Here is a 15,480-nt window from a genome sequence, read left to right as displayed (position 1 = left end):
TGGTGCATGATGGAATTATTGATGGTTACCATCAAGATTATGTTGGTCCATCAATGGAAAACCATCCAAAATTTTGACTGGAAAAAGCATGAAGAATGAAAAATATATTTCGAATTAAAAAGAGTATTTTAGAAATTACGTTATTTCAGGGAATAAAGAGGATAATTATTTTTTTTATATTTAAAATATAAAGCGCCACCATATTGGAAAGGTGAGTTGAAAATTTTCTGATGTTTTTTACTAAACTGTCCTACGTTCATTATAGTTATGGAAAAAATAGAATTTTTTTCTCGATTTTAATTCTCCTGAAAAACATTGTTTTTAAATTTTTTTATTTATTTCATTTTATTATTTCTCTTTTTTGGTATTGTATCAGTTAGTCTCTTTTTTGGTATTGTATCAGTTACATCATTTAGTTTTAACTTGTATTTGTATAGCTTTAACTTATAATAGTCAATAAGCGTGAGTTCTATTTAAAAATTGGGCACTCTAGCTAGTCGGAAAATGATTAAAATTTTAATTGACGAAAATTACCACGAGTTAGTGGTACAATGATGACATAAATTCTGCTTATAACAATTCAGGAAATGTCCATAACTTGTTTTATCAGTTGCAGAGTTCCATTAGAAATATGAGTCCTATTAGGAAAGTGTTCAAAATTTGGATTTTTATCAAGATTTTCACACTTATAGGCACAGGCACGAAAGCGAATTAATAAAAAAACTTAATAATAAAACATGGACAATAGCATTACGGACAACTCGCCCTAGGTAAACATTCAGTGGATACAACGTATCGTACTATAGCAAGAAATAAGAATGACTTTCATAGTAAAAGATCGTCATAGTAACTGGTGCCATAGCGACGCGTTATAATTTTTTTTTTCAATTTCTAATGCAGCAACTATTTTTATTAATAGGTATCTCTTCAGTAGAAAGAAAAAAAATTCAAAAGTGTTTAACAAAATTGATTAATTTCTTTATTATAGAAATTTTTTATGAGATTTTAATACGATGCTACTTCGATACGATTTTTACTCATAAATTTCTACTTAAAAACATTAAATACATCTGTATTATTTGTATAGTTACTCTTTATTAAAAAAACATTTTAACATAAAATTCTTTTAATTTTTAAATTAAATAGCTGAATGAATGAACATCATATAGGAAATAGTTGTAAAAAAAGGAGAGTAAAACAAACAATATTTATGCGAAGGAATGAAACTCTATTGGATGATTGCGAAAATAAATAGATTTTTTAATATTTACTAGAAAGATAATCGGATAAACCATAGATCAATTATGAAATAAAAACACAAACTAATTGTTTTTCAGTGTTTGATTGTCAATAGAAAGATATTTAAAACTTAATTATTTTTTAAAAAATAAATAACTATTGCATTAAAAAAATAATCATAACAAAAATAATTAAAATATGAAAGTTGCGAATTGCTGGGATACGAAAATGTTGGGGGGAAAATAATTAAAAATTAAGTAAAAAAAACTTAATGTAATTTGGAGAAGAAAATAATTGTTTTTCAATTATATTTAATAAAATATTTGAAGATGGAGGTTAAATTAATTGAATTAACAAAAAAATCTTCTTCCTTACAATGTAAAAAAGGAATGTAAAAAAGGAATCTCAAAATTTTTCCGTAAAGTTTTGAGTAATATAAAAACAAATAAATAAGTAAAAATTGCTGAAACATTTTATTTTACTTCCCTTTATTTTATTTTGCTATTAAATTTGAGAAGAAAAAAAAAAAGAATGCTTGAAAACCATAAAAATACATATTAATAGGTTTACATAACAACAAAATTACCCAAATTCCGTGAATTTCTATTTAAAATTGCAATTGATTTTTTAAATTAATTTCAAAATTTATCCAAAAATTTTTTACTACATATTACTTTCTATCAAATTATAAATCATATCCTTATTTAAAATCTAACTTAAGTTTAGGACAACAAAACAAACAGATAAACTATAAATTCATAAATGTACTATCCTTGTTAAATCTAAATTCCTAGACAATGTTTTATTTACGCTTACAAATTTGGCATAAAATTTAATAATTTTACTCTAACGAAATTTTTATTTATTAATAAACTTTTATATCTTTTATACATGAGTAAGTTCCCATATTTTCTTATTTTATAATTATTAAAACCTCAGCAAATCTTAAAAATCAAGGTGGGGCAAACGTTCTAAATGGAATTTTACTTTTTTTATTTTTCTTAAAATTATTTTAAATCTATTTATATTATTATTACCAACGTGATTTAGTAGTGTTACATTTTTAAATCCGTCTACATGCATTTTAATACTGATACCAATTTTTGTAAATAACTTAATTTTGTATTAGCAACAATATTAATATTATTTTTATGTAAGAAATAGCGATTATTAAAAAGTAAAAAAAAAATTTATTATCCTTTTAATGATTAATAATGTTTTTATTAGTCTAGTATTGAGTGTAAAACTATGTTTTTTTAAGAAAAAATATAGAATTGTTTTCTACTTTATGTGATAGAAAATTTTTTGAACAGAAATGAAAAAGAATGAAAAATTATTCGTTGAACTTACGTTTTGATGGTTTCGGGTTTGATTGTTTTCTCCGCGACATGAGATAAACGTAATCAACATAACAGCGAGGTGAATATTGAATTCATTGGGAAGCGGTTTCTGCGTATCCCTTGACAACCGCTTCCGAAGATGACGTTCATGAAAATGAAACTTCGATGAAGTCAAAATATTTCTACTGCCGCGCCAAATACGGCGATAAATGAATGCACCTGACTTTTAGTTCATTTTTTAATCGCCAAAATGATGTGTTATGGACGCTTGTTGTGTGTCATTCTTCGTGGTTGTTATGGATGTAATTCATGTCGTATGGCGGAGAGTCGAGCACAAATCTTAGCTTTCGTTTTAATAGCTTTTTTTTATGATCTCTAATTTTTCCGACGATTTTTTAAGCATGTACCTTTAGCACCACTTAACCAACTCCCACGGTTGGTGAAGTTTTTTTTACTTCTAAAAAGTGAACATTAAAAAATTATGATTTTTTTTTAAGTTATTAAAATTAATTATTATAATTGATTATTATAATTATTGTGGTTATTGTTATTATTATTATTAATATTATTATTATAATTATAATTATCATACTTAATTATTATAATTAGTTATTATAATTAATTATTTTAATTTATTATTATAATTATTGTGGTTATTGTTATTATTATTATAATTATAATTATAATACTTAATTATTATAATTAGTTAATATAATTAATTATTTTAATTTATTATTATAATTATTATTGTTATTATTATTATTATTATTATGTTATAATTAATATTACTAATTATTTATTATTATTATAATTATTATATTATAACTATTATGATTATTATAAATTACTAAATTAATTATTATTATTATAATTATTATATTATAACTATTATGATTATTATAAATTACTAAATTAATTATTATTATTATAATTATTATATTATAATTAAAATTTCTAAATTGATCATTATTATTATAATTATTATATTATAATTAATATTACTAAATTAATTATTATTATTATAAATATTATTATTAATATTACTAAATTAATTATTATTATTATAAATATTATAATTAATATTACTAAATTAATTATTATAAGTAATTACTGTAGCCTTAAGTACGAGAATTTTATCATAGTCAATTCTGTTAATAGTAACGAAATGAACGATTACCTGGATTTGAAAAATAATCAACTGTGCTTGAAAAACAAAATATTTAAACTAAGGAATCTCTACCCAATAAGAAATAAGAAATGCGCTTCTTCTTTTAACAATACATTACAATAACTTTATATTAATGTTCAAATTGTAAACTATTTTTATCTCTTTTGAGTCTCTTATATTTTTAAAAATCTATTAATCTTTCTATTTTTATTTATTCTATTTTTGTTAGTTTTGTCATCAAGTAAAGCACGAGCCTTTGAAATGAAGTTCTCGAGAGAGATAAAAAAAATTTTTTCCCCTATAACAATGAATAAATATTTTTTTAAAACAAAAATAAAAAGTGATTAAAATTCGAGAAAAAATAAATTATAAATAGAAATCTAACTCTCAAACAATAACTCTCAGACAAATAAAAATTTCGAAAAAAAAAAGGGCGAAAAGAAATTCCGTCATTAAAAAGCTCCACATCTTTTCATGAATTTTGAAGACTACTAGTATCACTACGTTATTTATTAACTATGCGTGAGGTTGTGTGTGTGTGGAATCTTACAACCAAGATTTCGATCACTTTCCGATTTACTAATGTGCTAAAATCTTCTCTAGAGCTATGTGTCTACAGGCGATTCAAGTTTTGGACGTTTCCTGATCACTGGAAGAAAATTTATCGCCATGTTATTGGAGAATTTATTTTCACTCAAAATTTCGACCAACCATCGTGTGGTCAATTTTAGTTTGAAACGTGTGCAGAAAGCCAATACAAATTGCAATTTGTTGCTTAAATAATACAACCAAACTTCATCGCTATATTAGCGCTACAAATTATTTTTCCCACGTTTCCACGTCGAAAAGCCATCATACACAAAACTAAAAAAAGAAAAGAAAAATGATTTTATTTTAGGTGTAATGCAGTAATCATAAGACTTGAAAGTTTTTTCTTTTAAACAATTAAAAATTAAGCGTATATTACTATATCCAATTTAAAAATTAGTTTAAAAAAATCAAAGTAACAAAAAAGGACATCTTTAGAAAAATTGGCTTCATGTTGTAAATATACGACGCAAACTTACAACAAGTGTCATATTGTCTAGTTCAATTTGAACTATAGTATCTTGTAATTGGGTATAATATGAAAAAAACACAACTACTTCCACTCAGTAGGAATAGCACTTACCATGACGCAATGCTAAATTCTATGCCACTATCCACATAAATCAATTATTAATCAAAAATCGAATATCAATTACTTTTCTTTTTAATGCAATAAAATCTGGCGAGCAGCTATTTAAACGATCAAGCACTTCGTTTGTTTATTTGCGGCTTGAAGTTAGGCTCGCAGAAAATGCCGTTCATGGGTCAAATTTAGTAGGAATAACACAACCTGTGACGTAGGCTATAGTATACCCAATTAAGCCTAAGCAGTACTATAGTACCTTCGCTTTAGGGCTCCACTAAATTTGAATATTACTATGGCCCAATACTTTCCGGAGGGAGTTTCTAATAGTATTCGGTATAGATTCTTTGTTCTGGTTCTTGAACAATTTTATTTATTTCAACTGTGTTCTTTACTTTAAAAGCTTAATTTTTTTTCTAAATGTAATATACAGTGCACTCCCGATTATCCGGGTTAATCACCGGGACAGGTCGCACGGACAATCGAAAAACACGGATAATCCGAAAACTCATTTTATTAAAGAAAAAATCAATATCAATACAAAAAATATAAAAATTACTGACATTTGCTTGCTGTATAACATCAAATTAGGAATTTTCCTTTTAAAAAAAATGTGTAATGCGCCATATATTGTCGCATATTTTACGAACCGCACTAATGTCACCGTAATCAAATACTCCCATATAAACTAATTAAGTTTCCACAGAGCAGCAGAATGAGAAATTGTATTTCCCTCATTTACTACATCTTCTGCATCAGATACTATCATTATTTGATTTAACAACATAACGATGTCTTCATCTGTCGAATACTGGAAGCCAGGCTCACATGCATCACTTTGAAACTAATCTTCTAAATTTTCTTCATCAAGAATTTCGAAACCTTCGATTTCTTTTGCTTGTTCAAGAATACTATTATCATATTCTTCTTGAATATCTGAAGAAGATTGTTCAACAAGAGGTATCATCTTTCTCCACGATCGTGATAACGTAGCCGATTTTACCTTTGACCATGCTGCTGATATTCCATATACTGCAATCCAATAACGAATATTGTTTCCAAAAATTGGGTAGTGTTATAACTTTATGAATCAAATTTTTTTAATCTTGAAATGTTTCTCTTTTAATTTTTTGTTGACTCCGGAATGAGCACGGATAATCCGCAAACCGGATAATCCGCTCACGGATAATCGAGAGTGTACTGTACTTACTGCCCCTGGCCAAATTATTAGACGCACTATAAGAATCTATTTAAAATCTTAATTATTAAGTGATACTATACAGCTTTATTGTTTTTCCGCTTCTGAAACCGGTTTATATTTGTTTACGTCCGTGTATCAATTGGCTGACACTGTAATGCAATACGTTAAAAATAAATACAAGTAGGAAGTGCAGAAAAAATCTCCTGAATAAAAACCCATTACATGTATGTTTAAATATAAAAGTATTGCATATAAACTCGTGCAAAAACATGTCATTATTAAAAGACTACAATGCGTCTAATAATTTGGTCTAATTATTATAATATACTAATATTATGCTTGATATAATAAATATTCTATATTTATACAATATATCGTCTAATTTATCCAATAGTCGAATTTATATCATACTAGACGCCTAAGGCGGCCAGCTGTCCGCCACGCTAAAGGTTTCCACAAATAAAGTTTTTTAAAACATAGCAGGAAATCTGAAGATTAGTGGACAATTAAAGTGTTTCTGTCCTGCAATTTTGTCTTCATATCCAGTTCTGCTGCAGATGTGTTATAGCTCTTGAGGATGTTTGAAGATGTAACTTTGCTATGGTAACCTAACCTATAATATAACTATCAGGTGGAGACTTGTTTTTTTTTTCTTAAAAAAAGGCCTCAGAAATTGTAAAAGCATACAAAAGTTGCTTTAAATACATGAAAAGAACACGAAAACGAAATAATTTTTTATGGTATCTATTTCTCTATAATTTTTTTATGGTATCAATTTCTATTTCTATATCGCTACAAAAATTAACGTCGTGTAGGCTATATTTGAGGGTGCCCCTTGATTCTCGCCAAGTTGTGATCGCGGTTGAGCGCCAAGCTGGGCGATGTTGAAACCCAATCGTGATTCTCAACGGTTTAAATTTTAGCGTTATTAATGTTCAACGGTATGCGTAATTTCAGAGGTCCATTAGTTCTTCGTTAGATACCGGCTGGTAAGGTTACTTTTACTTCTGGTCAATAAGATAGAAGGTATGTGGGCAGTCGTAAAAAGGGACTTTATAAGAAAATGTCATCACCAGTTCGGTACCACAAACGCCATTTTCGATTCATATTTCGCCGAATTTATGTGACGATGGAGGTACACAGATTCTATTCACGATAAATTTAGACAGTATCTAACTGTTATTAGATAATTCTGTGCACCTAAATCTGAGTATATTCAAGCTTAATGAAGGAGTTGTTTTTTTTCCCTTTTCTTTCTGCACCTACTCCATTAATTGTTGCTTCGATTCAAAATCCTTTTTATTGGATTTATTAATTTTGCTTATATTGTGTTCATTGCAAGCTTTATCCGATGTTTTGTTGAAATTTTCCAATGTTTTTTGAAATATCATTATGTTTTGGCCGTTATTTCTGTTACCACGGTGTTCCGCTCAAACAGGAATAGCGCCAAACATAAGTCACCAATTTCACCAAGGGGCATCCTCAAGTATAATTTTCCCTTATCGTCTTCGCTTAAGAAAAAAAAAAGAGCGTGGAAAGAAGAAGAAAAACTTATTATAACAATTATGAACAGCGATAAATATATCAAAGCGTAGCGTTCTATTTACGTATCTAATATGTTGCCACATTTTTAGTACAAAAGTTAAAGTTTTATCCACTTTGATAAATGTAAACTAATGCGAACCTTACAATTAAATTATTAATTCCTTCGTATATTATTGGTTTAAGTTGTCGAAAATTAATATTTCAATTGTAAGGTTCACATTAGCATACATTTATAAGAGTGGAGAAAAGTATATGCATTTTTTAATAGTTTCTTGAATATGTCTCTTTGAAGACGAAAAAGCATAGATTTTCATACAAAATGACTGATAACTAAGAAACTAATCCAAATTTTTGAAAATGAAAAAAAAAATACTTCTTCATTATGTCAAAACACAATTATGTGCCGAGTTTCGTGCCTGGGCGAGGCTTCTGGGGCGATATATTGTGATTACAGACACACACACACAGCAGCGTTTATTATTATGTATAGATATCGTCTAATTTAATGAATTGATATACAAACCCAAAAGAGGTCAAGCAGGTTTCAGTCGCGTATAAACGATAAAGCTGTATAGTATCAGCGATTAATTAAGATTTTACATAGAATCTCATAGTGCGTCTAATAGTTAGGCCAAGGACTGTACATTAAAGCTCGATCTCTCCCTTGAAACAATCCTCTTACAAACGCCCAGAGCCTGTAAAATTTCTCAGGGTTCCCCAAATATCCTTTTATACGCGGAACCCTGATGACAAATAAAATGTCCTCTTTATCATTTTTACCAATCAGCGCGAAGAAGCATAAGATGTCATCAAAGCAAAACAATGTAATTTTCGAACATTATTTATTGAATAATAACAATCATTAACAGCTGGTTGTCTTGTTGATTATGCCCGTTTAATGGACAGAAAACCCATGCACAAATGGCGATAAATCTGGCGTCATTATTTGGAAGAATAATTTATAGACAAGTGTCGACAAAAGACAAGTCACGCACTCACGATTTCACGCTTGGACTGTTGAAAGGAAGGAAAAAAAAAAAAGTATTACCAGAAAAGTTTGAAATACAGTATTCTATCATGGAAATAGGCATTTTTACAAAAATATTGACTTACAAAGTATGAAAAATTTTTTTTTAACCCATCGTTGAATAGCCCACCCAATATTGGTTTTAAGACTACTAAGGTTCAACTCCATAGCCTTGTAATTTTGAACCTAATCCAGAAGACAAGGGAGCTCCGGGATCAAGTATCGGGAGAAATTTGCCTTCATGGAGGACTTTTTGATAAAACTAACCAGCATTTGCTTCGAGGAAGACCACGAAAACCTCCTACGGTTAGTCTCACGGCAAGGGGACTCTAACCCGTGATCCCTCTACCACTGAGGATATTTCACGTCAACACTGTGGTTGGCGCGAGCCGAGTGCAAAGTTCGTATTGACCAACCAACGCTGGGATTCGAACCCGGTGCACCTCATTGGAAGGCGAACGATCTATCCCCCGATCCATCACGACTCAAAGTATGACATTTTATTTTATTTAATTTATTTTATTTTATTTAATCCGTCGTTGACCAGCCGATCCAATTTCTTGAGTTTACGACTACTAATGTTGAACTCCGTAGCCTTGTCATTTTGAACCAACCCAGAAGACAAGGAAACTCATGGATCAATACCTCCAGAGGTATTAATTTGTTATGGGAACATGGAGGACATGGCAACTCGACAGACTTTACGTGCATCAGTCACCACTTACTAGACGGGGAGTCTTTGTCCCGCGGGGATCGAACCCACGAACTCTTGGTCATTGCCCCAGTGCCCAACCCCGGCCTAAAGTATGAAACTAAGCATTTTACACATTGCCCAGGCATGTCCCCTACCATAGCCAAGCACCTATTCCCGCATTGGTAGATGGATCATGGGTTAGAGTCCCCTGCTGTCAGGCTTACCGTGGGAGGTTCTCGTGGTTTTCCTCTCCGTGTAACGCAAATGCGGGTTAGTTCAATCAAAAAGTCTTCCATGAAGGCAAATTTCTCCCAATACTTTATCTAGGAGTTCCCTTGTCATCTGGATTGGGTTCAAAATTTCAAGGCTACGGAGTAGAACATTAATAGTCGTAAATTCAAAAAATTGGGTCTGTTGTTCAACGACAGTTATAAAATAAAATAAAAAAATAAATGGAAAATAGTAAGATGCTGAAGGCAATCTAGAGTAGATTTTTGTTTCGCAATGACGATTCAATCTCTTCAATTGTTTTTAATCAATGTCTGTTTTTTTTTTCCGTTTTAAAGTAAGAAAAAATTACAGAATAAAATAGAGATCAAGAAAAAAGATAAAAGCATATCTTTTCTATTCACATGGATGAACAATAAGGAATCATCTATGAATCAATCAGGGGTTGCCGAATTTCTGTCCCCCATACAGCAGGTGCAGTCTGCTACAGAGCTGCGATTCTAAAACAAAATTTGCAAAAACTTAAAAAAAACTGATTTGATGTTAGAAAGTTTTAACTATGGATGTATTTCTTTTTTAAGTATTAATATGTAAGTTTCATATAAAATTTAAAAAAAAAAATGAGTAACTTATGTAGATTTATGTTCACAATTTTGTTATATTTTTATTTGAGTAAGCCGTCACTTATTCCAATAATAGTTTGAAAAAGTTTGATGTGGAGTGATTGTTTGGATCATTAACTTGATTTTTTCTTCCCTTTAGTTACTTCACAGTTTTAACTATGGTTTTATTCTATTTTCCTCTATTATTCCGTTATAGCCTTCCATTAATATGTAAGTTTCAAATTAAATTTAAACATACGTTTCTCATGTTTAATTTTTATCTGCAATTTGCATATTCACATATTGCTATAGGTTTGCGTAAGCCAGATTTTTAAAACAATATACTAGTCTTGATTGCGTTTGGGTCTCTTAGATTCACTCGCAGATCTAATCTATATATATTTCTCTTACACGGTGACAAAAAAAGCTTCATTACAACTCCCTGAATGGCAACGCTAGAAAACCGACCAATGATTGCAGCTAAAAATACCACATGCCAAATCTAGTTGAGGTGGCTTAACATATAGCTCTTTTAAAAACGGAAACTGAAATAACCAGAGAGCATCAGCTGCGGCAATCTCATACTATTAAGCTAGGCAGAAGTGAGTAGTCTTTGTCGATAGATCTCTATTTTAGTATTTTGTCGAAAGCGCTTTTTTTTTCACGAATTTATATATAACGAATTTATTTGACGATTTTTGATTTATATCACGAATTATACTATAGCACATTTCTAATAGGTTTAACGAATTACATGTCATTTATTTGAATTCAAATTTATTTTAATGACTTAGTATTTACTAAAAAGATGTAATTTCTTTTTTAAAAAAAAGTTTTTATATGGATTTGAATGATTGTTTTGAATTCTTAGAATTTTGTGCATCTGCAATGTACCTAAGTTAGTAGCGAGCGAAGCGAGCTTGTTTTGCGAAGCAAACCACATAAGATTGCGTAGCAATTTTCGGGGGTTGGCGAGCGTTAGCGAGCTGGGGGCGCAGCCCACTAGTAATTTAAAAATATAGTGGAAAAGAGAAAACCAAAAAAAGTTGTTTCTCAAATTATTTTTTTAAGTATTGAAAAAAATAGTCATAAGAGAAAAAAAGAGATATTTCATTTTGACGGGAAAGGTTTGAGCTTTACAATGGAAATAAAACTAAAATTCTAGGACAAAGTGCAAAGCGTTTTATTTTATTTTATAACCGTCGTTGAACAACCGACCCAATTTTTGGGTTTACGACTACTAATGTTCAAATCCGTAGCCTTGTCATTTTGAACCCAGTCCAGAAGACAAAGGAACTCCTGAATCAAGTATTGGGAGAAGGTTGCCTTCGTGGATGACTTTCTGATGGAATTAAGCAGCATTTACTTTGCATGGAGAGGAAGACCACGAAACTTTCCACGGTTTTCCTGATGGCAAGGGGACTCTAACCCATGATCTGTCTACCATTGAGGATATTTCACGTCAGCACTGTGGTTGGTGCGGCGGAATTTGTATCGACCAACCATCGCCAAGATTCAAACCCGGGTTACCTCATTGGAAGGCGAACGCTCTATCCCCTGAGCCATCGCGGCTAAAAAGTATTGAAAAAATAGCAAAAAATGCATTCATAATTAAAAATCTAGTTTAAAAAAAACGAACATCGAGCTTACAAAGGTACTCATTTAGCTCCATGTCGTATTTTGAGTGTTTACGATATGCCCGGGCATGCAGACATGCACACTCAAATATTTTAATTTTATTACGTGCATAATTTTTTTTACTAGAAAATGTTTGAAATTTTGATCAGTGATAAGCCTTTATTGCCTCATTTTTTTAATTGTATTTACATACAACACAATGTTAAATAAAATGTTCTAGCTTGTCAGGATGGTGTCAAAATTTAAAAGATTAATTTGCTACACTGATAAAATATTCCTTTAGAAATCTGGTAACAATTGCGATTTGCATTGTCATTAAAAACTACTTCTACGAGAAAAATATTCATTTGCGTTCACAAGATTTTTAAGTGACTTATTGAATATTTTGAAAATTGATACTTGATGTACTCTTTAGCTTCTCGGTATACTCATTTAAAGTACTCGGCTCTTCACAATACCGTCTTTACGCATGGGCACACCCGGGGCCCCAGGCACCCAAGGGGGTCTTGAGAATCTTAATTTCTTTCAGTTGAGTTAAAAATAAAGCTAATAATAAACAACGTTGCCTTATGTATTTTTCGAAATAAATATTGTATAAAATGTGCGTTTTTTCTGCAAATAGTAATTGATTATCATGCAAACACCAATAATTTTGATTAGTTTATCATCAAGAAAATTTAAAAAGGCTACCGAAAATTCGTGAAAAGTTTAGGTAGTTGGGCGTTGAAAGATGTTTTAACAACAGTTTAGTTTGACAAAATAATTCATACCTTTTGAATTTCATTTTTTGATTTGTTATACCTTTATGTTTATTTAATTTAATTATTTTAATTAACTTCCGTAGTTTAGAAAACTATTTAATTATTTGAGGATTAAAACTGGTAAGCTTCTCTTTTTTCTTTTTCTTTCTTTTTTTTTTTTGGAATTATGCATAGTTTAAAAATGCTTTAAGTTTTTGGGGTAATCATAATGTGTTTAAATTTGTAAAAATTATTGCATCAAATCTTAAAAATGATTTATTTTATGTGAAAGTTTTTTTAATTCGTTTTTAAACATCATGGCATATTATAAGTATCGAGACCTTTTGTGTGTCTGGGGACCCCACCTGCTATTAAGACCGCCCTGGCTCTTCAAGCACAAACAGGGCCCGACTTAGCCTGTTTGGGGCCCAAGGCAAAAACTTTTTTGCCCCCCCCCCTCTGCATCAGTAATGAAGAACAGAACATTGTGGAGGAAAATACATTTTTCATCTAATTATAGATAACAAGAAAATTGACTAAAACCTAAAATAGCTATAAAGTTCATTCTTTCCTTCCAAAGATTAGACGAAATAAATTGTTCTGTCCTTTTTATTGATTTTCTGACAATTCTATGTCCATCATGATTGTTAACATTGTAGCAGCGAAAAATTCATATCCTTGCTGACATTATGGCGGATTTCAGCTGAATTTTCAAAATTGCGATGGCTCAATTAAGTCAATCAGAAGCCTGTATTTTTGAAAGCATATTGCATTTTGCCATATGCAAAAATACAGGCTTTTGATTGGCCAAATTTGACCACATTAATTTCGAAAATTTAGCTGGATTCCGCCCTAAAAATCCATGGATTTACAAAATGCAGATTGCGTTCATGCGATAGATTAGTGAAGAAGCCAACATAAAACTGACGGATTTTATACTGTAGTGATATTTTGTTTCTTAAAAGGGGGAAACGTAAAATAAACTTTCTATTCGATTTTGAGGCAACCTCTGAGGAAGGGCCCCGGGACAACTGCCCCTGCCTTAGTCTGGCTCTGAGCACAAGACATTAAATGCGAGTAATCAAAACGCGCCTCATTGCGCAACAACAATTGCCATCCGATTGTTGGCGATGAAAACTAAAATTCCAGCAACCCTTTTACCTTTAATGCTGAGAGGGATTTAAAAGATAAAAGCCTTATAGCAGAGAGAGAGCCATTAGAGCAGGTTTGATACTGATCTTTGAAGATAACTGACACAGATAGGGAAATGATCGTTTCCACGTGATAACGTCAACCTAAGGGTGTAGATGGAAAATCGATTACGTTTTTTTTCTTCTTCTTGTTTAAACATGTCTTACGTTGGATTCATAAATAAAGTAGAATGGGATGCAATTACTGCAAATCAGTCTTAAAAAGTTTAGAAGCATATCACCGAAAATCGCAGAAATGAATAAGTTTAGAAAAATCATCAAAATGCCTAACAGAGTAAGAATTAAATAGATTCTTCGGGAACTGCAAACTTAGACTCTAGCTGCAACCAAAGGGGATCTCTTAATTGACCAAACGTACGTCATTAAAAAAAATAATGTTAATTAAATTTTTAAAAAATTCAAGATATTTTTTTAAAATTATGTTTGACGTTTAAGGGCTAAAGTTCTAAAATATTCATATTGAAAAATGAAAATTACAGCATTGTAAAATCTATTCGTATAAAAAAATAACTATGAACATAGAGTTGGTTGCTGATTTAATGATTCGCATCTTAATTCTATGGCTCTGTCTAATCGTTTTGAATCCTATAACTTGATCAATGAATAATGATTAATTCAGTCTGGAAAGTTTTCTAAAAATAGAATTCTTAACGCATTTTTCATAAAGACAAAAAAAAAAATAATAATAATGCTTGTATACAATGTTAGAATCGAACAGCAAGTAGTTCGAATTAACGATTTGAATCATCAGTAATCTGAATCAATAGTCAGTGATCTAAAAACTGTGGTATGCTACGTATGATATTTTTGCGATTCGACAGAGGCTTGTATTTCAAATTAGTTTGGGTGAGCAAGGCTTTGGTCCAGATTCCTTTTACTCGAATCACTTTAATGATTCATTTTGCTCGTGATTCATTCACGTGGATTCACGACTCCATGAATTCGTAGCAAATGAGGTTCAAAATGACAAGGTTACGGACATGAACATTTGAAGTCGTTAACCCAAAAATTGAGTCGTCTGTTCAACGACGGTTATAAAATAAAATTTCTGAATCAAGAAATTTAGGGATGTTTTCCGACGGCTTTGTCGTAAAATAAAGTTAGGCTTCTTTGTTCGGAAAACATACTATTTTTTATGAATGTTGCGAATTCTTAATAGTTATTCATGACTGCTGAGTGTAAATTAGCGTCCGAAGCGTTCTAAACTAATTCCGTACAAAACATTAATATGAACGCATGAGGAGTACATGGGGAAAAATCTTAAATATTTCTTTCTCTTAAAAATTTTTTAGTTTTCAAAAGCTTTTATTAAAAACATACATAAAAAATTTAAAAAAAAAACAGTAAAATAATTTTTGTTTATGATACCATAACCTAAAATAAATTTAAAAAAAATACTTTCTTAAACTAATTTTTTAAAATTGACCACAGCCGGGGATCAAACTACGAAATTTCCGGACTAGCAATTGACGCTTCAAACATAAAGCTACACATTTAACTGCCTTTCAGACTTATAACAAGCATTTTAAGTAACTTCCAAGGTTTGTCGAAAGAACCATATAATTCCCCATTGTGCTCCCCCTATCGATAATTATTTTATTTGGTATAGTATGCTACAGTATATACAGTATAGGAGCAACAATTTCTTCATTTTAACGATTTTCTTAATATACGCT

At 30.4% G+C, this 15,480-nt stretch overlaps 1 protein-coding gene across 1 annotated transcript in view; it reads right to left on the bottom strand.

Moving 5' to 3' along the window:
• Nucleotides 1–2,743, bottom strand: part of LOC107440842 (uncharacterized) — a 69,896-nt gene extending 67,153 nt beyond the window's left edge. The window contains exon 1 of the mRNA XM_016053902.4: nucleotides 2,590–2,743. Within this exon, the coding sequence (XP_015909388.2) occupies nucleotides 2,590–2,629 (40 nt within the window). The 5' untranslated portion in view covers nucleotides 2,630–2,743. The remainder of the gene's footprint in view (nucleotides 1–2,589) is intronic.
• Nucleotides 2,744–15,480: the final 12,737 nt, after the last annotated feature.

This window comes from Parasteatoda tepidariorum, chromosome 4 (assembly GCF_982258835.1).
Source record: "Parasteatoda tepidariorum strain Cologne lab strain chromosome 4, Ptep-v5.0, whole genome shotgun sequence".
NCBI classification, from domain to species: Eukaryota; Metazoa; Arthropoda; class Arachnida; order Araneae; family Theridiidae; genus Parasteatoda; species Parasteatoda tepidariorum.
This window is presented reverse-complemented; position numbering and strand designations above follow the sequence as displayed.